At 35.0% G+C, this 24,733-nt stretch overlaps 1 protein-coding gene across 2 annotated transcripts; it reads right to left on the reverse strand.

Annotated features, from left to right (window-relative positions):
* Window positions 1–1,780: 1,780 nt before the first annotated feature.
* LOC117321649 (PP2C-like domain-containing protein CG9801) lies at window positions 1,781–24,608 on the reverse strand. 2 transcript variants are annotated; one of them, XM_033876155.1, is made up of 5 exons: window positions 24,128–24,608; window positions 17,540–17,685; window positions 15,099–15,224; window positions 9,420–9,601; window positions 1,781–6,100 (listed from the first exon to the last, which is right to left on the reverse strand). In XM_033876155.1, exons 2-5 carry the CDS (start codon window positions 17,682–17,684, stop codon window positions 4,883–4,885), a joined length of 1,671 nt encoding a protein of 556 aa, XP_033732046.1. In that variant the 5' UTR covers window position 17,685; window positions 24,128–24,608; the 3' UTR covers window positions 1,781–4,882. The 2 variants fall into 2 exon arrangements, with proteins under 2 accessions (XP_033732046.1, XP_033732047.1); XM_033876156.1 differs by lacking the exon at window positions 24,128–24,608 and having other exon boundaries at window positions 17,540–17,832.
* Between the last annotated feature and the right edge of the window lie 125 nt (window positions 24,609–24,733).

The raw sequence follows: 24,733 nt of genomic DNA on the forward strand, positions 1-24,733 counted from the left end.
TAGAAATACATCATAAACCACTGATCCTAAAATAAGGACAAACTACATGTATTATAAACATACACCTTAACAGCACAAACCAGTAATTTTCCTTTATCAACACTTTTGATATTTCTAACTTATTCATAAGGATAGAGATATGCCCTTGAAAAGTCTCTAAATAAGGGAAAGTTACTTGGCAAGAAACAAAACATTAACAAAAAAATACAAAAAAATCACTGCCATATTATGTTATTTTTCTTTACTTTTTAAAACTAAACAAGAGATCCCAGAGGGATCTTGGCGCCCACCATTGAATGATCTTCATAGGTTCCATGTCAGATTGATCTTTTCTCTACTTTTCCCTTCCTCTAAGTCTTACTAATCTGTGTAAATTCAGAAACAGCCCACTATAGCTAGTACTTTTCAAACAAGGGGAACCTATATATAAAATTTAAGATTTAGCGATAATGGCTGTCTGTCGGCCATATGCTGTTTTCCGATTGGTCCCAATATGCAAAACTAGGCACTGAGGGGAACCTACATATGAAATTTGAGAAAGATCCCTTCAGTACTTTCTGAGAAATAGCGATAACAAACTTCAATTGTCGAAATCCAAGATGGCTGCCTGTCGGCCATGTTGTTTTCCGATTGGTCTCAAAATGCAATATGCATAACTAAGCACCAAGGGGAAACTACATATGAAATTTGAGAAAGATCCCTTCAGTACTTTCTCAGAAATAGCGATAACAAACTTCAATTGTCAATATCCAAGATGGCTACCTGTCGGCCATGTTGTTTTCTGATTGGTCTCAAAATGCAATATGCATAACTAAGCACCAAGGGAACATGTGTATGAAATTTGAGAAAGATCCCTTCATTACTTTCTGAGAAATAGCGATAACAAACTTCAATTGTCAAAATCCAAGATGGCTGCCTGTCGGCCATGTTGTTTTCCGATTGGTCTCAAAATGCAATATGCATAACTAGGCAGCAAGAGGAACCTACATATGAAATTTGAGAAAGATCCCTTCAGTACTTTCTCAGAAATAGCGATAACAAACTTTAATTGTCAAAATCCAAGATGGCTGCCTGTCGGCCATGTTGTTTTCCGATTGGTCTCAAAATGCAATGTTGTTTTCCGATTGGTCTCAAAATGCAATATGCATAACTAGGCACCAAGAGGAACCTACATATGAAATTTAAGAAAGATCCCTTCAGTACTTCCTGAGAAATAGCGATAACAAACTTCAATTGTCAAAATCCAAGATGGCTGCCTGTCGGCCATGTTGTTTTCCGATTGGTCTCAAAATGCAATATGCATAACTAGGAACCAAGAGGAACCTACATATGAAATTTGAGAAAGATCCCTTCAGTACTTTCTCAGAAATAGCGATAACAAACTTTAATTGTCAAAATCCAAGATGGCTGCCTGTCGGCCATGTTGTTTTCCGATTGGTCTCAAAATGCAATATGCATAACTAAGCACCAAGAGGAACCTACATATGAAATTTAAGAAAGATCCCTTCAGTACTTCCTGAGAAATAGCGATAACAAACTTCAATTGTCAAAATCCAAGATGGCTGCCTGTCGGCCATGTTGTTTTCCGATTGGTCTCAAAATGCAATATGCATAACTAGGCACCAAGGGGAACCTACATATGAAATTTGAGAAAGATCCCTTCAGTACTTTCTGAGGATTAGCGATAACAAGAATTGTTTACGGACGGACGGACGGACCACGGACCACGGACGCAGGGCGATTTGAATAGCCCACCATCTGATGATGGTGGGCTAAAAATATAATTCATGAATAGTATGAAATAAAATAAAAACTAAATGCACAATAACATTTTCAATCTAACAATAAATTTTCAGCAATTACCGGTAAACAAATCGCTTAAAAATATCTTAAGACTTTTTTGTACTTCATAGAAATGGTAACATCAACATGATTGCTGTGTAAAACACCAAAAAATATTCCAATGAGAACCTATCACATTTTGTCCCTTTGTGATACTGCCATTTGATAACACCACTTGTTCTGGGTACTTAAGTAGTAGTTTATTACATGCTAGAACTATCCAGACATTTTTGTTTTGGTCCAGCAGCACAAACTGGCAGCCTAGTGATAAGGGATGTAATGCAGAATGCTCCCATACAAACAACCTGTTCAGCATTTACAAATGTGCATGTACTACCAATATTTATTTCCACTATGAAACTGAAAATTAGTTCAGAAGAGAAAAAAACACAGCCTTTTTTGTTTTTTTGTTTTCATCAAAAATACACTGCGACAAAATCATCACACTGAAGGTGAATGATGGTAGATAAAACAGAGATCAGTAGGGAGTGACTAGATTGATTAAAGTAATTCTTTCAAACTAACATTGGGGCAGTATATGCATTTACAAATAAAAAATATAATTTCAAAACTGTGGCTCGGCTGAATAAATATATATACAAATTAATTGTACTAGCAATGGCCTTTGTCAACATGTGTTAACTCCTTTTCACAGGCACGTTGGCAGTAGTTTGTTTGTATTGTATGTTGTCCTGCGGAAGGAACAGATCACCTGAAAACTTGAGTGTCCGCAATCTCATTATTACATCTCTGCTGAAGGGTAGATTTTTATTCAGCATTTCTAAGAGACAGTTTTTTTCTGTAGACAAAAATATAAACTATCTTAAAGTGCCTTACTGTTTTATTAGAGAGAATCACCGAGAGATGTACCCGTATATATATATAGATTACACAATCAGTATAACTCATACAGAATGGATATATATTAGTTGTTATTAAGCTTGTTTATTTGATATTTAAATCCATCCTACTCAGATGCATATTAAGCCTTGCAGTGTAGTCTCACTATTTACTGAAAATCTCCTACATAAAACAAATAGCGTAAAGGACGGTAGTTATGGACAATTTTCAACACACTACCAAATACATCAATGGCATTCATCTGTAGAATCCTGAATTTGTATCTAATTGAATGAATCATATAGAGAGAGGTTCTCTCTGTACATGTCTATAAAAACCTTAGAGAGGCTACGAATGACTGGAAACAAATTTGTTTTATGTAGGAGATATTCAGTACAGTTTTATGACCATGCTCATGTGTTTATTTTATTCTTATCTTGATTTTAAAGAAACAATATTAAAACAAAAATCTTGACATTTTACTTGATATATCTTCCAAGAATTGTTTAGTTGTGAGCGGCGCATTATATTTGTTCTAAGGTTAAACACATGCACCTGTATCTTTCATAATATGCTTGATGTTCACTTTTAATAATATATATAATTTACAGTAGACTACCTACAGTTAAAACACTTCTTTTAATTTAACACAAAAATGTCTATTGAATGGAGCTAACAGCTGTGCACTCAACTATAAAATTCTTTATATATAGTGTCTTCTGAATGAAAATAAATGGATGCTGATGGTTAAGATATTAAAACAATGTCAAATTCATGAGAACATTTGAGATGTCAAAGTCTACAAACCGTTGTAGTTGATATAGACATTACAATTATATCCAAATATGGTGGTGAAGCTAAGCCTCCATTAGAATCAGGTGTTAGATCAGTCTACCAGCAATATACAATGAAATGGCAAAAAAAATAATACATTTTCTTACTCAAAGATATCATCATACCAGTATTATACTGACAGCAAATCACACACAGCAATGAATACCTACCTTATGATCATGTAATATAAATATATTCTGATACGGGATGGATTTCTTCAGACATGGCAGTGCTCTATACATAGTCATGTGTATTTCATTACAGATAATAGATGTGTTCATACTTAATTGTTCAATAAATACAGGAAGTAAATACATAATTAAATAATAAAGTGGACATATATATATAGTTCATGTAATACAAGCTTCAAGTTTTAAACAAATACATGTATACTTGAAAACAAATTCAAATAACAAAATGCAGCTTCTTTTGCACTTAAAATGTATTTGGATAACCATATTCAGAAAATGCACAATGAATATAAGAATTATGCATGAATTATAATTATATTAACTGTAAATTGTATGTGTAGTTTAACAGAATCCATATAACTGTGTTTTCAAATATCAAACTACTGAATATGTTGGTTTATCATAAGACCTTATGACAGAATTATTCACACAATAAAAATTACCTCTAAGTACATTAATTTTTCCATTTTATCAGCAAAATATATCAACTTTATACCTTTTTTGTAAATATTTCTTCAAAACAAAAAGCTGCAGCTGATGATTAGTGAAAGCTTCATGTTCAACTTGGAATGCTACAATTTCATTTGATCTTTCAACATTTTAGTAATGCATGTTCAAATATCAAAACTCATGCATAATTATTATCTATTACTTGGATCTAATTTTTGATTCGCTTTTATTTCCAGTTATCTCCCTTCCATAAGGTTTTATGTTAATTTTCATTTATTTTTATCTAATACTACCAAATTAAAATATAAAAGAAAAATTACTGAAGTACAACCTAGCTATTCGGAATATAAAATTTTACTTAGGTAATCTTTTGTTGAAAAATGACAACACCTACTCCAGGATACCTAGGGTAAATTCCTAATCAGGTACATAACGTTTTTATCTGCTTGTCTGTAAGGGTTTTGTCTCTGGTACTTTGGTTTCTTCCCACATTAAAACACCCTGTATGCTTCTACATTGGCCAGCATAATTACATATTTTAAGTTGATAACACTATAGTCTTATGACTGCTCAAAAATTAATTACACCCTCCATTTTATACTATTATACATTAAAAAATACTGCTAATACCCATATCAAATGGTAAACAACCTTGAAATCAATGCCTCTGCAAATCTTTGTAAAGTCCCATTCATCTCATAAAACATACCTAAACAGACCTTTAGTTATACCGATGACTCATATGAAATACTCCTGCGTGAGGGGTGTTGAGCAGGAAGGGGCATTGGAAAGTCCTCTGGAGAAAGAACCGGTGGTGTCATGGGGGAGGGGGACATAACTGTCTTGTGGCAGTGATTGGTGGGACTTATTGGAGTGTTTGGTTCAGACTCTGACTTTGACCTTGACCTTTTAAAGGAGAACCTCTTTGGTGAAATGGGAAATAAGCCTGGTGAGGCATGATGATGATGATGACTTGGTGACGAGTTGTTAGTTGTATTAACACTGAGACTACGTATACGAGCAAACAATTTTTTAGGACGCGACTTCTTGGAGCCAGGTGATATCGGGGATGTTGGAGAAGGAGATGTGTCAGTAGAGCTTGGGAGTGACAGGGTGTCCTCACCATTCCATGACCCCAGGGGTATATTCTCCATCTCCTCTTCATCTGGTTTCATGATTCCAACCTCATAACCGACCACCGAGGCATGGTCTAACTTTCCAGGAGCCTTACCCATCTTATCCACAATTTCTGAATCCCTACGTTCCTTATCCTTCAGTGTCATCTTACGTCTTACATATAAAGCTGGATTTTCTAATATTTTTCGTTTGGAGTCCGTCAGTGATAGAACGTGTTGCACTAACGCACCACAAAGTTCCTGAGCAGAACAAGGTTCCTCTGTCACTAGTTCATACTCATGTATAATACGCTCCATCTCCTTCATCGCATATATGTGTCTTTCTTTTGGTTCCATCTCCGGTCTAATGACTGGACTTGATGTTGGAGATGTGGGCGATAGGTTATTAAAGTTTGAATCACTCTCTCTTCTTGGCAAAGCAAGTTTTGTTACAACTGGATCAAAGTTATCAGAAATGCCATCTGTTGCCAAGAACACAACATCACCTTGATTAGCAAATGTGATAGAACATGTTAAATTTCTGAGTTCAGGATTTTTTCCATTCACCGGACCAAGCGCACCTCCAGCATCTCGAATATCTCTTTCCGAGCTGATATCATGTGACCCCACTGTGACCTCTCGGATACCTTGATTGTGACTTATAACATATGCATAGCTGTCACCAACATTAACACAACATACAGCAAAATGTTCTGAATTTTTTACTGGCACAACCATACACGCACACATTGTAGTGAGTCCTCCATCTTTGGCTAAAATACAGCGATGGGCTTCATCGAATGAACGCCTCAGCAGTTCTATCACGTCCTGTAAGTACAAGAGAACATTAGTTGTAAACTATAGTATCTGCAGCATACACAAGTTCCCATTACAGCCGAGCTTCCTGTCAGACCCCACAGTCCAGACTTTAGACAATTTGACAGACCCCACAGTCCAGACTTTAGACAATTTGACAGACCCCACAGTCCAGACTTTAGACAATTTGACAGAGATATGTTTGAATGGTCTCACAAAAGACATCAATCTGTCAAATGTCTGGCATCAGTGGTTGGGGTCAGAGGAATTGTGAGTTAAATTTGTATCCTCACAAAAAATATAGATGTACTAGTATTAGCTGTCTGAAGCCAAACTGAGACCTGTACTTATCATTATTGATATATATTTGTATTATCCTATTTTTATTTACTAAAGCTGTAATAACCACTTTTCATCACCTGTTCATGTCTAGAGTGGGAATTTATGATAACAATATCATAAACTACCAACATTACCTTTAGGGAGATCATAATCTAATGACATTACCTTTAGGGAGATCATAACCTAATGACATTACCTTTAGGGAGATGACAAACTTACAACATTACCTTTAGGGAGATCACAAACTAACAACATAACCTTTAGGGAGATCACAAACTTACAACATTACCTTTAGGGAGATCACAAACTAATGACATTACCTTTAGGGAGATCATACACTAACAACATTACCTTTAGGGAGATCACAAACTTACAACATTACCTTTAGGGAGATCACAAACTTACATTACCTTTAGGGAGATCACAAACTTACAACATTACCTTTAGGGAGATCATAACCTAATGACATTACCTTTAGGGAGATCATAACCTAATGACATTACCTTTAGGGAGATCACAAACTTACGACATTACCTTTAGGGAGATCATAACCTAATGACATTACCTTTAGGGAGATCATAACCTAATGACATTACCTTTAGGGAGATCACAAACTTACAACATTACCTTTAGGGAGATCACAAACTTACGACATTACCTTTAGGGAGATCACAAACTTACATTACCTTTAGGGAGATCACAAACTTACAACATTACCTTTAGGGAGATCACAAACTAACAACATTACCTTTAGGGAGATCATACACTAACAACATTACCTTTAGGGAGATCACAAACTTACAACATTACCTTTAGGGAGATCACAAACTTACGACGTTACGAGATCACAAACTTACAACGTTACCTTTAGGGAAATCACAAACTTACAACATCACCTTTAGGAAGATCACAAACTTACGACGTTACCTTTAGGGAAATCACAAACTTACAACATTACCTTTAGGGAGATCACAAACTTACAACATTACCTTTAGGGAGATCACAAACTTACAACATTACCTTTAGGGAGATCCCAAACTTACAACATTATCTTTAGGGAGATCATACTCTAATGACACTATCCTAAGGGAAATCACAAACTAACAACATTACCTTTAGGGAGATCACAAACTAACAACATTACCTTTAGGGAGATCATAAACTACCAACATTACCTTTAGGGAGATCACAAACTAACAACATTACCTTTAGGGAGATCATAAACTACCAACATTACCTTTAGGGAGATCACAAACTAACAACATTACCTTTAGGGAAATCACAAACTTACGACATTACCTTTAGGGAGATCACAAACTTACAACATTACCTTTAGGGAGATCACAAACTAATGACATTACCTTTAGGGAGATCTTAAACTTACAACATTACCTTTAGGGAGATCACAAACTAATGACATTACCTTTAGGGAGATCACAAACTTACAACATTACCTTTAGGGAGATCATACACTTACAACATTACCTTTAGGGAGATCACAAACTAACAACATTACCTTTAGGGAGATCCCAAACTTACAACATTACCTTTAGGGAGATCACAAACTTACAACATTACCTTTAGGGAGATCACAAACTTACAACATTACCTTTAGGGAGATCACAAACTTACAACATTACCTTTAGGGAGATCCCAAACTTACAACATTATCTTTAGGGAGATCATACTCTAATGACACTATCCTAAGGGAAATCACAAACTAACAACATTACCTTTAGGGAGATCACAAACTAACAACATTACCTTTAGGGAGATCATACACTTACAACATTACCTTTAGGGAGATCACAAACTAACAACATTACCTTTAGGGAGATCCCAAACTTACAACATTACCTTTAGGGAGATCACAAACTTACAACATTACCTTTAGGGAGATCACAAACTTACAACATTACCTTTAGGGAGATCACAAACTTACAACATTACCTTTAGGGAGATCCCAAACTTACAACATTACCTTTAGGGAGATCATAACCCAACAACATTACCTTTAGGGAGATCACAAACTTACAACATTACCTTTAGGGAGATCACAAATTTACAACATTACCTTTAGGGAGATCACAAACTTACAACATTACCTTTAGGGAGATCATAAACTTACAACATTACCTTTAGGGAGATCACAAAATTACGACATTACTTTTAGGGAGATCACAAACTTACAACATTACCTTTATGGAGATCACAAACTTACAACATTACCTTTAGGGGGATCACAAACTAACAACATTACATTTAGGGAGATCACAAACTAACAACATTACCTTTAGGGAGATCACAAACTAACAACATTACCTTTAGGGAGATCATACACTAATGACACTATCCTAAGGGAGATCATACACTAATGACATTATCCTTAGGGACATCACAAACTTACAACATTACCTTTAGGGAGATCACAAACTTACAACATTACCTTTAGGGAGATCACAAACGTACAACAGTACCTTTAGGGAGATCACAAACTTACAACATTACCTTTAGGGAGATCATACACTAATGACATTATCCTAAGGGAGATCACAAACTAACAACATTACCTTTAGGGAGATCACAAACTAACAACATAACCTTTAGGGAGATCACAAAGTTACAACATTACCTTTAGGGAGATCACAAACTAACAACATTACCTTTAGGGAGATCACAAACTTACATTACCTTTAGGGAGATCACAAAATTACGACATTACCTTTAGGGAGATCACAAACTAACAACATTACCTTTAGGGAGATCACAAACTTACAACATTACCTTTAGGGAGATCACAAACTAACAACATTACCTTTAGGGAGATCACAAACTAACAACATTACCTTTAGGGAGATCACAAACTAACAACATTACCTTTAGGGAGATCACAAACTTACAACATTACCTTTAGGGAGATCATACACTAATGACATTATCCTAAGGGAGATCACAAACTAATGACAATACTTTTAAAGAGAATCATTACCTGAGTATTACAGGGCTGTTCGCCATCCTGGAAAATCTTTTTGTTGATGTAGTTCATGCTGCCGTAGAGAGAACATCTTGCTGCCAGCCTTGGTTTCTCACCCCAGTTCACTCCATCCGCAATCAACATCACACAACTGTTCTTCCGTGCACAAATGGCAAATGCATCAGCCAGGGGATCACCTACAGTTACAAAAATAATCATCAATTATAAATCTACATCTGTGACTATTTGCAGATTATATTTATTACATGAATTTATACATTAAAAACAGTTAAAACAAGAGGCCCATGAGCCTCAACTGTCATTGGACTTTAAAGATCTTTTATAATTAGTACTATTGTAAGTACAGTCTACCCTCGTTATATCGCCACATTTCGTCCGTGTCAATTATGGCGGTATAACGAGGGTGGCGTTAGTATCGAATCATGAAAATTACAACAGTAAAAGATGATAATGTTGTACCAAGGTTTTAATAAATACACAATGAGTTAACATATAAGACACCATGGTATTGACCGTACATTTCGTAGCTTACAAATACACATTTACATATGTAATTTCTGAAATAAGTCATTAATTTGCTTTTGTCTCATGCCATCTGTTACAATCTGTCGAATTTTATTGGAAATTACGCGGCACTGGATCAAGTCCGATTTGGTGGTTTTATCACGCTTTTGTCTCGGAGTTTCCATCTCGACTGACGAAGCCGAATCATTCATACCATAAATAAGAACACTTATGGAGCAGAAATCAGTCATGCTTTATTACAAATCAAACCATACCTGTGTGTAGATGTCACATATATAAACATCGATACATATATCTACCTGAGCGATAGAAACTCATTCAGGCGTATAACTAAGTTACCTGTGAAAAAGGAAATACAATGTACCCTAATTCTATAAATAGAACACTAAAGAGTCCCTCGATCGCAGAAAAAACGGACTAAGATGGCAATATCGTTGAGGGTAATATATAGGGTTTGGGGACGTTTGTATTGTTATGAACGTGGCGGATGGCGGTATGCGAGGGTGGCGAACTTAACGAGGGAATTATATAGAAGGGAAATCCGTTCTAGGGGTGTAGGTGGCAGTATGCGAGGGTGGCGGTAGATTCGGGTGGCGATAGGTCGATGGTACACTGTATACATATACTGGTAGCAGTAAAAGTGGTAGTGAGAAAAATTGTGTAATAATGTATGTTTGCAATCGCGCCATTTTTAATAACTAACCAGCCCAAAGAATAACAACACTTGGTCAGGCCCATATAAGGATGTTTTACAGGAAAGTTTGAGCTGAATCCCACCGGTGGCACTTAAGAAGAAGTCTGAAATTAACATAGTAGCCATAGTGACAATCTTTGATTTTAAATCATACAAAAATTAACATCAGGCCAGGACCATCTCACAATCATTTCAGCTTGAACTGAATTTTACTGGTAGGACTTCAGAATAAGTTTGAAAAGTGTTTTTCTTTTTTTTCAAGATGGCAGCCATGCCAGCCATCTTGGATTTCAGACTGATCCAAAAAATAGAAATACTTGGACAGGACCATCTCAGGATCATTTTAAGAATGTGAGATTCATCTCACAGGTTGAACTAAATAGGAAATTTGAAATATGTGTTGTTCAGGAAAACCATGATTGTTCAATGATGTTACAAAATGACCAATATGACTGCCATGTTGAAGTTTGCATGAGGCTGAAAAATAACATTTTTATGTCAGCTTTCCTTAACATTGCCATCGATGTTGTTTTTTTCAAGATAGTGGCCATCTTGGATTTGGGACCAGCCAGAAAAATAACAACACTTGGTTATGACCATCTTTGGATCATATCAAGCAAGTTTGAGTTGAATACCACTAGTGGAACTCGAGATGTTTGAAACATGAAAAGTTTACGCACGATGAACAATGACGGATGAAGCAGGATAGCTTAGTCCTAATAAACAAGAAGTCATTTTTTAACCTTCTATAAACTGTTGAAAAATGCTTATACTGTACATATTTAGTAGCTGGAAAAGGTAAAATAAGACTACATATTCACTGAGTAATTGATCAGTGTACTGGTACATCTATCAATGCACCTCATTATAAAAACTCATTCCAGAAGTATGTCCACACCCACTACTGTGAACCCATGCACGAAGGCAAAAAAAATGACATAAGATAGTTTATAAGCTTCGGAAGCTTATAAACTATCTTATGTCATTTTTTGCTCTATTATAATAATATTATATCAGTTATTGTGTGTAATGCATGTGTGAACTGTATATAGCGGGAAGTTAGTAAGTAAACAATTGTGGGAAATCATCACTCTATCACCAACCTGTTTTTATGACAAATATATAAACATTAGATTGATTATGTTGTCAGTAACTCCACATGGAAATGAATACAAATATCCTATCTGATTATACATGTAGAGAACCATATATGTATTTCCTTATAATCTAACTTGTACCAAGTACAATTGTATCATTATCAAAGCTATCAGGTAACAATAATGTTAATTATGCGTCAGTGAATCCTCCCTCTCAACCAGAGTCCTGAGATAAATATAGCTAATGATTGGAAATGGCTAATGGTAATCGTTAATGTGAATTTATAGAAATATATAGCAAACTAATTAATTACTTGATATTAATTATGTCTCAGACTGACAATAACACAGTGGGATGAATGATTATTATAACTGACACATCAATATGTATCTTCTTCACCTCATTACAACCTTTCTAACCCTGTCATCCCATTATAATTATATATATATATCCTTTTGACCCCTTAACTCCATATACAACAGCCAGATGTTCAGCATGGACCTATAGGTCAGCTTTCCGGTACTTACATTGTATACACTGGACTAAAATGAAGCTGATATTAGTGATCCACGGTTTATATGGTCAAGTTTTATTCATCACTGTGTATTGTACATATGGTTTGACACACAAATATGTCTTCCCATAGATGTCCAATCTACAGTATATTCACATCTAGTATGTAACATTTTAATTAGCATATATACAGAATATGGTTATTGTGAGATCTAAAGACTAGGCCATAATCTCAATGATCTCTATAACAATTTGAGAGAATTGTGATGAGCGTGTAGGGTCGTAGTGATCCTATGGTAACTTGCAATTGGCAGGATCACGATGATCATAAGGATCGTGGAAATTTTTTGACAGGCTCTCATAAGTCCCGGCATGGTTCATATGATGTAGCTTCATGTACTGAAAGATTGACTGCGTTTTCAGCATCATATACATAAGATAATACCGAAAGTTTTTTTAGTCCAAAAATTAAAACTATGCCAGCTAAAAGAGGAAGGAATGCTTTTGTGAGGAATTGTATCATTTTCTTTCGAGCAACTCTATATGAATAAATTAAAATCGCCAATTCAGCATCCTCTTCATCTCATTGATTCATGGTTTGCCTTTTGTGTTGTCTTTGGAGAGATTGAGAGGGTAACTCCAACCTTCCTTTTATATCAGATCGTGCAGCAAGGGTGGAAATCTTGCTCAAATCGTGGACATAAATCGTAAAAGATCTTAACAGAACTTCATGAACGTGAGAGTTCTCAGCAGAACAAAACAGAATGTGATAGAATGTGAAGCATATCGTGCTGGTCTTAGGAGAACAAAACGTTACAGATCATAACAAAACATACTGAGAGCATAGTAGAACGTAGCAACACGTAGCGAAACTTAGAAAAAGAACAACTAATGCAAAAAATTGTGGATCTCTACGCTTTTTTGGAATCGTAGAGATCGTTGAGATCGTGGCCTAGTGTAAACACAGCATTAGTCTCATTTTACAGTCCACATTACGAATCTGTATGACTTTATAATATCTATATCATACTAAATAAGGCAGAGATATCAATCTCATGGGATTCTAAAAATTTTCACTATTTATGATGGTTGTCACTACTACTCAGAGTTGAAAAAAATTTAAAGTGCATTAAAATCCTTTCAAAGACCTTTTATAAGGTTAAATGTAATTTTAAAAGAGTTAACTTTTTTTTTTATTTCAACTTTTGCTGTTTTAATTGGAGAAAAGGAAATTTTTATTTCATTTGGAATGCAAGAGACGATTATTATTTCGCAGAAAAACACTTTCACTGTAGCAGTAACATCAGCCATAAGAAGTCAATGAAGGAATTAGTAAGAGATTTAAGTTTAATACAGTTCATACAAATGTAGTTTTTAAATTACGTATACCTTACTAACACTGATATACTTTTAGTAGGTATGTGTACAGGTTCAGAATTCATTTAACAACTCGTATAACTTCAGTGCACAAACTGAAATGAGACAGCATGGTTGATCACCTACTGATCAACTACTGCAGTGTACATGTATCACAATGATGTTGTCTCTCTTAAACTTTCCGGATTCCACATAAATAACGTCACAAGTCTAATTTTACTTATCAATAACTGTTGAGTCATCCCAGGATAATAGTTACAAACTTGTAAAAAACTTACAGCCCTCCATTTTATTACTACCAGGAAATTGGAAGTTATAATTGTACTCATACAGATAGCAGGAGTTTTAAAACATGATTTTAGAGTTGTTTACACATGGTGAGCTGAATTAAATATGATATGATAGTGAAAACTGGTTTAATACTTTTATAAATAAATTTGTGAGAATGTCAGCTAACACAAAAAATACATGTATAACCCAAATTGTACATATATATATATGTACGTAAATATCACTAAGGTCCAATGGCCACTACTCCATATTTTGTTAAATTTATAACAATGGCTAAAAATACATACAAATTCAATTACATTACATGGCATTGCAAGCGAAACAAAACATTTCGCATGCCACTTATACCTGCTGAAATATCCTACCATAAGTCCTCAGGCACACTTGTTTGAGGTATTCTCAATCTATAAAGTTTTATCAAAATCAGTTAAAAAATGAAGTCTCTTGAGGAGATTATCTAAAAAAAAGTAACAGTCATCTTGTGTATGACATTGGCACCCTGAAAAATAACCTCTTATAAGCTAGCTAGGTCTACTAATATTTGACCAATCCATGAAGTTTGATTTAAATGCAATAAATAATGAAGTCGCTGGAGCATTGACAAATATTTTCTGAAAATAGTAACAGTGACCTAGCTGTGATTAACTTTGGCACCCCTGAAAAACAAAATTGTTTGAGGTGTATTCTGATATGTGACAAATTTATATTCAGTTTGATCAGGATGCATTAAATAATGAATTTAAGTCACTGGAGCGCGTACAAACCTTGTCTTTGACCTTAGCACCCTGAAACATGAACTCATTCGACAGATTCTCATACATATATACTTGACCATTATACAAAGTTTGATAAAAGCCCATTTTAAAACAAAGTTGCTTGAGCACTAACAAAGGTGTACATACAAATGTAGAAACCCACCCACGTAATGCGACGTCATAAGGGGATAAAAAGGTCTGTCATAAAAAGAATACTTAATGCATCTCAACCTCATATCGCAGATATAAATTGATTATTGTGTAAATACAATGTATAAACATCCTCTTGTACACATAGCCTTCTCATGGAGGGGTCCATTTACATCCCACTCTCATGCTATCTGTAACTTCAGAAGCAGACATAATTATAAATGTACAGTATTTATATCAACCATAAGTTAGTTAATGATGAGGTTTTACCGGACATCTTGCCATTGACTGGATGCTGTTCATACAGAGAAATACAGATGCCATAAGCTTTCTGGTCTTTGTTGTTCCAGTTTCTGACTCCAGCGATCTCGCTGGTGGACATGGAGGAGTTACCATCTACAACAAACAAAATCAACTGTGTACATATTTACAGTTGCCATTTACAGCAAGACACTTTCTCTGAAATAAAGAGTTTATAATGGTTCAATACATCTTCAACGTTTTGTATTGATTCAATATATATATATGATACAAAAATCAATAGCTTCTAAGGAAGTAGCTAGCTAGCATGCAAAGATCTGTTGGTCTCTTAGGTCGGGTTGGTCTGCCCTTACTAGTGAATGTCTAGTACCACAGACCTATTCTATATCTGTGCTGGTTTAGTTTATTTATTTTATTTTTATTTTGTTTAACTCCTATTAACAGCCAGGGTCATTTAGGATGTGTCTGGTTGTGGAGGTGGAGGAAAGCCGGAGTACCCAGAAAAAACCCCACTGGCCTACAGTCAGTATCAAGCATTTACTGCCCCAAGTGGGTTTAAAACTGGCAACCGAGAGGTGGAGGGATAGTAATAAAATGTTGAGACACATTAATCACTCGGCCACTGTCCCCCTGTACTGGTATTCTGTACACAACTAATCATTACATTCATTCACATGATCTACATTGATATACCTTAAAATGATTTCTTGAGCACACATGATCTGTAAATCTATCACAACAATCTTATTCTACAAATACAAAGTGTATAGATATCCTGGAGTGGTTGAGTCTGTGATGATAGTTAGAATCATTTGGACTACGTACATACCTGAATAATGTATGTTTTATATGCCGAAATATGTGATCTCTTGTTCCATACAATATAAATCAAAATTGTTCCTAAACTTGCATGCATCCTTTTCTTATGACTTCTATTTTGATATGAAAATAAACAGATTCATTTGAATATTTGAGGATCCACTGCATAAAAAAATAGCAATAAATCTGCAAATCTTGAAGGGACAATTTTATTACAGCTACAGTGTATACAAAGAAAATGGAGTGAGTACAGTATATATATATTCATCTTACTTTTCAAATTTCTTGATTATACAATTATATTTATATTTTATTTGTATTTGTGATGTACCTAACATAAAAATATTTACTCAATATCATTATATTAATTAGTGTAAAAGTATGTACTTCCATCTTACTATAGATATCACATGATTTGACTTGAAGCAAAAAGTAATTCAGTCTAGATATAAATTAGAATACACTGTACATCAGTAGACTTAACTTACAATAATATCATCAACAATTCCAATTATATTCAAGAGACTTGGTCATACAAAGATAACAAGTCTGATGATACCAATGTAGTACACAGCGATAGCTATTGGCAAAATACTTCTGACATTTGCCCTGTATGCTTTGAGGGGATGGAGCTTTTCATCACTGACTCCCAATCAATACTACTCCAAACTGACAACACTGAAAACTCTATACACTGGGGTTCCTACACCATTATGGAACTCTTTTCATGTGTTTGCTTTCAAAACCAGAACAGGTATTTACAACAAGAAATAATGCCAATAGCCAATACATGTAGCTATATATATAGTTTGGTTATGCATGGCTACAGCCAGAATCACCAACACTCAATATTGAGCCGATTCCACATGGGAAGAAAATCAACTTATAATTAACTAGACTAATGAGCAGCAATTTAGGTTCCATTACTGAGATGTTTAAATAACACAAAACAGCTGTTTTACTACTACTGAACATTTGTTAAAGTTGTACTTAAAACATTTCTTTTTCGCTAACTGTAACAGCCATCATTATCTAGTAACACAAACAATGCCACGACATTTAAGCATTAAAGAGACACATCTAAGGTTTGACAGGATCTACTGTATACATGTTTAATTGTCCCAGTCAGAATTTGTGAGTGTTGAATGTCACACAACACCACCAAAATTAATAGTCAAATTTCTGCAATAAATTAAAATATAGCTAATTAACCAGGGTTTTTTTCTGGGGGCTTTTTGGGCCATTAATAGGCCCCATTCCCAATCAAAATTATTTCATATTTATGCCAAATTCCCAAAATTTGCACTCCTGAAAAAATCTTTCCTAATTCACCAATTTTCTTCCCAAAATGAGACAAAAGGGCCCTTTCCTAAACCCATGAAAAAAGCCCTGTTAACACATCTGTAATTCATCATACAAATACTTCTGTGATTGGTTTTGTCTCACTTCATTTAATGACTGCAAATGTAGTTAATTAAACCCTTGCAAATATCACAAAATACATGAGAAATATTCATAACCAGCAGGTTTAAGAAACACACAGAATTTATGGAAATTCCACTTGAAAAACACTACAGAAAATGAAACCCATCTCCAATTATGAAGATAATTGATATCATTATTGTACATACTGTCTTCATTGGTGATAGCGAAGGTAAGTCCAGAATCTGGTCCAGTGTAGCTGGCAAAGACTTCATCACTCAGATGACCAATGTCTAGTAGGGGAAGGTCATCTGAACATTTTCCAGAAAAAGTCTCATTGCCGAACCGTGCCATCCTACAACGTAAAAGACACTTAGCATTACATCAACTAAAAGTGATTACCGAGCCGTTCAATAAATTATTCAAAGTTCATGATCAGGAGCAAGTCACCACAGAATTTTGTAGTATCTGAACACAACTTCTATGGCTATATTACGTATATACAAGTGTATCTGGACATTAGGTAGATTTACCTTAATGCTGTATGGCTACTAGCTTGTACAACATTGAATAATCATCTAGGGCACTAATGGTATCAACACATCTTGTACATTTACTTTGTAATCTCTATACTGAAAATAAAACCAAGCACCACACTGTACACTATAATACACTGCCAGACCACTTGGTTGCCTGCCCATTTTACTTATGATATTTTACACTGCTCTCTCAACAGTACTGTCTACTTGGATGGTCCTAGTAATTGCTGACTGACGGTACTGGTCTTTGGGGTAAAGGGTTTATACACATCTCTGTTATAAATGTTGCAGTGTACTTGATATAAGGCAATGATGATGGTAATGCTTGACCATTGTGCCTGTTTGACCTTCCAGTTGATTGACGGGCGAATGGCTATTTGGTACACCAGGGATGGTCACTTTCATCAACTTCCATGGCATTTATGAAGGTTCTAAATGTTTAGCCTCTCCTGATCCGATACATTTCTGTGATCCTGATGTCATATCTCACAATATATATCACTTGTTATGTTTAAATTGTAAATAACGCAACATGCTCAAGGAGCTCAAAGGAGTTCACTTGGTTAAAGCATCTTTTTTACAAACTTCTATAAACAGCATAATTAGCAGGGCTAGAGTGACTTGGGATTCTGTGTCTCAAAACAAGTTAGAATTAGCAGCTAGCTAGGTCTAGATTGATTTGGGATTCATATCTCCAAAACAAGTTAGAATTAGCAGGTCTGAAGTGACTTGGGATTCTGTGTCTCCAAAACAGGTTAGAATTAGCAGGTCTAGAGTGATTTTGGATTCTGTGTCTCCAAAACAAGTTAGAATTAGCAGGTCCAGAGTGACTTGGGATTCTGTGTCTCCAAAACAAGTTAGAATTAGCAGGTCTAGAGTGACTTGGGATTCTGTGTCTCCAAAACAAGTTAGAATTAGCAGGTCTAGAGTGACTTGGGATTCTGTGTCTCCAAAACAAGTTAGAATTAGCAGGTCTAGACTGATTTGAGATTATCTCCAAAACAAGTTATAAATGGACTAAAGACGTCAAGATCTCTGCCCATGCAAATATTGTATTAATTGGAATTAAAGTGGGCAACATGCATAAAAACATTAAACACATGACATAGCATTTAAAATTATTACATGATTTTGTGTTCAGTCATCAAGTTCCTGTGAAAGTATAATCAACATAATTAGTGTAACAAGTCTACCAAGCAAGTTTCATCAAACCCAAATCATTCCTTCGAAAGATGTCATGCAGAAAGCAAATCCGGACGGACGGAACTCATTTGCGTTGTTGACATGTTTCGGCTATACTCCGGGTAGCACTACTACTCTATGCCTTTAAGTTACCAAAAATGATGAGTCCATGCCTTCATGTTCAGAGGTCGCTTATTAAGTGTTTCAACATATATGACCTTTTGACTTTATACTTTGATATGCATGAGACACATTTCTTCAAGCAACTAATTAATATAAGTATGATGTCATATTCTGAAACTCCAGATGGAGAAGTTTGAGTAAACTTTATTTATTTTACAACGATTGCAAAACAAGTTATATCAACTTATATCAATCACGCTTATTCGCCTGAATGGAGGAAGCGTGCGAGGGTCTTACTGTTGGAGGAAACCGGAGTACCCGTGGAAAACCCACTTGGTCGGGCAGGTGACCCCATACCTTTTTCACAACATCAGGGAATCGAACCTCTGCCGCCCAGGTGAAAGGCAAGTGTGTTACCACTATGCCACCCGACCTCCCAGTTTAAGTGTTTTACAATTCAAATATTACAATGCATCACAATGCACCAGTAATAACTAAGGTATTGCATTTGTCAACAAATTTCATTATGTTAACAAATAAAGCATTAAAGGAATATGTGACAGGTTTGAAATTTTAAAGGTATAATGAATGAACCCGTATATACGTACTTTCTTTTGCAAATCTGTATCAGTAACAGATCTGATGCCCATATTTTTTTCTAAATGTTGTGAGCATGATGCTGTAATTAAAGCATGAGTGAATAATTGCCATAAAATTTTATGACAGTTGGTAACGTAAATATAACGTACTTATCTTCGAGGAAAGAGCAAACATACAGGCTCACTATATTACTAGTAATTATAAGCTTTCAGCTGCAGCTGATGTTTTTTTAATACTCTATGCTTTAATATGTTGTACAATGCTTTATGCATAAAATCCATTCAGAGATTACATCGAGCAATATACAATTGTTCCGAGCTTGTCATCTCAATTATTTTCATTTCAGTTGAATGGCTTAAAGCAATCAGAAAACCTTGCTAAAACGTATAAGTTACATTGATAATGCAGCTGGCTTCAGTGCTTCAGTATTGTCTATAATAGAAATACATTGATCGATGTTCATATTTACAGTAAATATCAGACCGGTTTTACTATATGTTCAGTTTCAAGCATGGGCATGCATGCTCTGGACTGTGAATACATAAAATGTCAATACTTAAATTAGAAAGCATATCCAAAAATGTTGAGAATTCCAGCGAGAATTAATTGTACAAGTTCAATCATAGATCATGCAGTTATTAATTATTATTACAGAGATGTACTGTAATTCTTTAATATCATCTCAGTAAAAATCAATCATGTAATGTTATAACTACAACATTTCTGTTTTTGCTGGCCATGGTAGATTCAAGGAAATCACATTAATATATCATTTTTCAATCAAATAACCAAAACTGTGTTAATTCAATAAAAACAATAATACAGAACTGAGTAAAATGTCTTACCTCAGGTCATTCCCCGAACATCTACTGGACATATAAACCCCTGATGAACATAAGTCCTCTCAAAACCCCTGTTGAATATTAAGTCCCCTCAAACCCCTGCTGGATATAAACTAACCCCCCCTATAAAACACTTGCTCAAAATAAACTAAGTCACACTTGCTGGAAAATTTCAAGTTAAATCATCCCCTTTTGGAGTAAATATAAAATGTATTAGTTTAGCATATTGATAACAATTGGTACATATTAATGCTTTATCTACATTGTGTATGTAATAGTCAAAGTTAATATAGCCACTTGGTAATGGTGATGCAGCATGTAGTGCTAAATAAAATAAACTTACTCAAAAAAATGTTATCATAGGACTTCTTGTAAAATTTCAAGAAGTCAAATTAACCTCTTTTGGGCCCCATCAATAGGAAAATAATCATATGATTCAGTGTGTTGTTAACAACTCATATCAATGTTTTACATGTCAAATACTCAACAGCCTCTTACTGGTGGATATGATGATGCAGTATATGTAGTGCTTGAAAAAAAAAAAAGACTTGCTCAAAAACTTGTTTTATTAAGTATGCAAAATGCTGACATATTACTGCATTAGCTCTACTCAATTCCCCCTCCGCCACCCTTTGATTATACACATGTACAGTAGTTAGTCAATCCCCCCTCCCATTCTTTGATTATACACATGTAGTAAGTCAATATCTGAAAGTTAAATCAGTATTGATAGAGTGACTGAATGATACAATTGTATCAACTTTCAAATTCATTAGTCATTTAGTAGATATTTCATATGAATGGTACTGCTGTTTAATTAAATTATCACGCTAGTACTGACATTCAAAGGGATCTGCCATAAATTGGCCCATATATAAATACTACATTATATGGATTGGGAATGTGTGCAGGGTCTCTGTGAGTGGCATTATATATATAATTACAAAAAATATTCAGTATTAAATACATTGTCCTTCATGAACATGACATAAAATGTTATTAACAGTGAGTCGTACCAGTCATTAGGGGGGAAATTATTGCTATAAAAGAGATCCTGGTGATAATCTGACTTTGATCACTATCGTCTTCTGAGTGAAGTCAAAGTACAACAAAGGGATGTCAGCTGGCCATGGTCTACAAAGCATTTCATGTACAGATCTAGAGAGCATTATAAAGTAAACACAACTGCATGTGATATACATGTAATAAGTGATACTTAAATCAATTTAACTTGAAAGTGTTTAGAAGATCATTCACAATACTGTGTACAGACAAAATGAAATAAATTTTCAGTGAATCCATTGTTCAAGGTGAAATATGATAAGATGAAATATGTCAACATATGGATGTACGTAATGGGTGGCTCATGATAGGACCAGCACAGCTAGTAGTCATACAGCAGAATCAAATTCTGCAATATGAGGAATTAAATTAGATTTGTTTTCATGAATTCAAATACTTCCGATAACAACATCAAGCTGTCAAATTTGACTACAGCATCAGTGACCATGTATGTCAATTTAAACATTTAAACTGTTAGCAATTCACTATTGACACAGTCTTTCATTATTGTTTATAGTATATAAATCACTTGCACTGATATTAATTTACAAGATATCTAGATGTTCAGAATATAAAGTATTACTCAACATGTAGATATATAACAGAAATATAAGAATTAGCTCGTATAGTCAAACTTTTCATATCTAATGAGACACAATTAAGCTGTACAAGCGTTTTAACAGTGAGAGTGTTAGTGACAATGAGAGGCCACGTCACATCTGTCCTACAGCTAACCTAGGGGGGTATGCCTCATGCTTGTCACCAACATCATTGTGTATTGCCTAGACACACAAAGACTGTATCCACAGAACATGTGCACGTCCACAATTAATGACAGGGTACAGAACTGGGGTGGATTACAGACGTAAATCCAACAATCCCTGGTATCATTAATCAGACATTACTGTCACTAACATCAATGACAATGACTTTGTTTCTTTGTGAAATTTATGAAAACTGTTCCCTTTGTTAAAATCAATTTTATATTTTGTTGACTGCAAACAAAACAAATATGTCTCAGTAATAATACTAATGGTATACATTGTACTTATGGGACAGATTTTTTTTTTATTTTTACAATCTTTGTAACTTTGGAAAAAAGTTACAAATCAATTTTGGTATGCATCATCAAACATTTGGTTAATAACAATGTATAAACAATCCCAATTAAACATTTTGAGTATTCGGTAAACTATATACATATATAGGTATCTATGCATACATGCATTATATCCAAATACCACAGATACACCCGTTTCTGCTCACTACGTGCCTATCTGCAGGTGACTGTCAGTTTTAATGGCAACAACTCTGTGTCAGTTGATGTTAAGCAGACACCAATTGTGTGGAATAATTTCATACTTAGGGTACTAAACGTCTATAACATACCTGGTACTAGCTGTCTGACAGATATTAAAATATATTACCAGCATGCAGCCCAACTAACAACATCATTTAACATTTTCAAATGATTTTCGTTGAGGTTGCATTCTTCCTACATGAATACTTTGTACAGGTCTGTATATTGTCTAAATAGTTATGCCCCTTTAATTATGACAACATCAGTAGAAAACCACCTATGATGTAGGCACTATGCACTTGTGGAGCTATCATTTGTTTTCATATACAGAAAAAGTAGGTGCAAGATGTATATAAAAATATCAATGTTATCAAATTTGTTCTAAATTTGTATGCATCACAGTTGAAATAAATAATGCACAGTTACACTAACACAACAAATAATAAATTAATAGCCCCTCTCCTTTGATCAGGTCATTAAGAATGCAGTAAATGTACATGTATTACCTTTTACCTCAGAGTTGTCTGCTGGTACTCAACAATAGTTTAGGAATGAAAGTTATTTCTGATCTATAAGTTGAATACATACACAGTTTCACTAGATAACTTACATACTGTTCCCCGTTACAGGGATGCTGCTGTGACTGATGATGTTGTACACATGTGTACTGTACACTGTTATACAGCAGCTGTATATGTGTAAGTAAAAGATAAACTTGTAGTCAAGACATCATATCAAAAGATGCTTATCTTGTGGGAATGGCAATGCTTTTGAACAAATCAAGAGAAGTAAACTGTTCTTAGTCGTATCGCGTTACTATTGCCAGTAGAAATATAATGATATCGCCTAAGCAGCACACAGCACTGCTATCGCTTCAGTAAGAACGTTGGGGCTGTCAAAGTCAGACCGTTATCGTATGATACGAATATTCTTACCGCAATATAGTAACTCAGTCAGCTTACTAGTAGTATTGAGCTAAATAAATATGACCATACGGTGGCTGTCAGCCTCAGTACCGGCGAACGAGGGTAAACTCAACGAACAACAATGTTGTCATTTATCGCTGTTAATTAAAATAAGGCATTTTAAAATGTTCTGTTAAGTTGTAGTTTTGATATGTCATTTAGTATAGTTTCCATGTCAACTTACCTCTGGCAATATTTTCAAGTATGTGGCATCCTTGTAACCTGTCAGTTCAGACGACGGCTTTTCTTCGGGCTCGAACTGACCCGTATGCGTTCCCGAATGCAATCCAAAACGTTTAGAGCCAAGACACGTTCGACCTCATATTCCCTACCGCTTCCGGTAGATGTGGATTGATTATGGATAATGTTTGTTACTCATTCGGAATGACTCATTTCTATCCAATATTATGCTAATTAGCAACACAAACCACAGGAAACTCCTTCCAGACTTCTACGACTCTCTGGTCAAAACATAGCACGTCTCAGTTGATTACATCCTTTTCTATCTAATTCGTATATCTATTGGCACAAAACGCATCCGTGACCTCGACAAATTCTTCGTTGGTTTACAGTTTTACAGAGAAGCGTGGGTTAAGAATGTGGTGTATGAAAGGAATGTAAATTGCTTTGTCTTGTCATATTGTACAAGCATACAGCAACGGGTTGATACGACCCAACTCTGACCCAATAGCAATAGGCCATTTATGAACCGAGACGAGTATTTCAACTCCGATGGCGGCCTATGTGTAGCTAAATAATTTGTAGTAAAACTTACAACAATTATCAATAT

This window comes from Pecten maximus, chromosome 2 (genome assembly GCF_902652985.1).
Source record: "Pecten maximus chromosome 2, xPecMax1.1, whole genome shotgun sequence".
Taxonomy (NCBI): Eukaryota; Metazoa; Mollusca; class Bivalvia; order Pectinida; family Pectinidae; genus Pecten; species Pecten maximus.

What these genes read in the sequence shown, in the direction of transcription:
- LOC117321649 (XM_033876155.1), bottom strand. Translation starts at nt 17,684, where the DNA reads ATGGCACGGTTCGGCAATGAGACTTTTTCTGGAAAATGTTCAGATGAC. An exon ending in CGCTATCACCAATGAAGACA is followed by an intron (nt 15,225 to 17,539) that starts GTATGTACAATA and finishes TGTTTGTTGTAG; the next exon opens with ATGGTAACTCCTCCATGTCC. An exon ending in AGTCAATGGCAAGATGTCCG is followed by an intron (nt 9,602 to 15,098) that starts GTAAAACCTCAT and finishes TTGTAACTGTAG; the next exon opens with GTGATCCCCTGGCTGATGCA.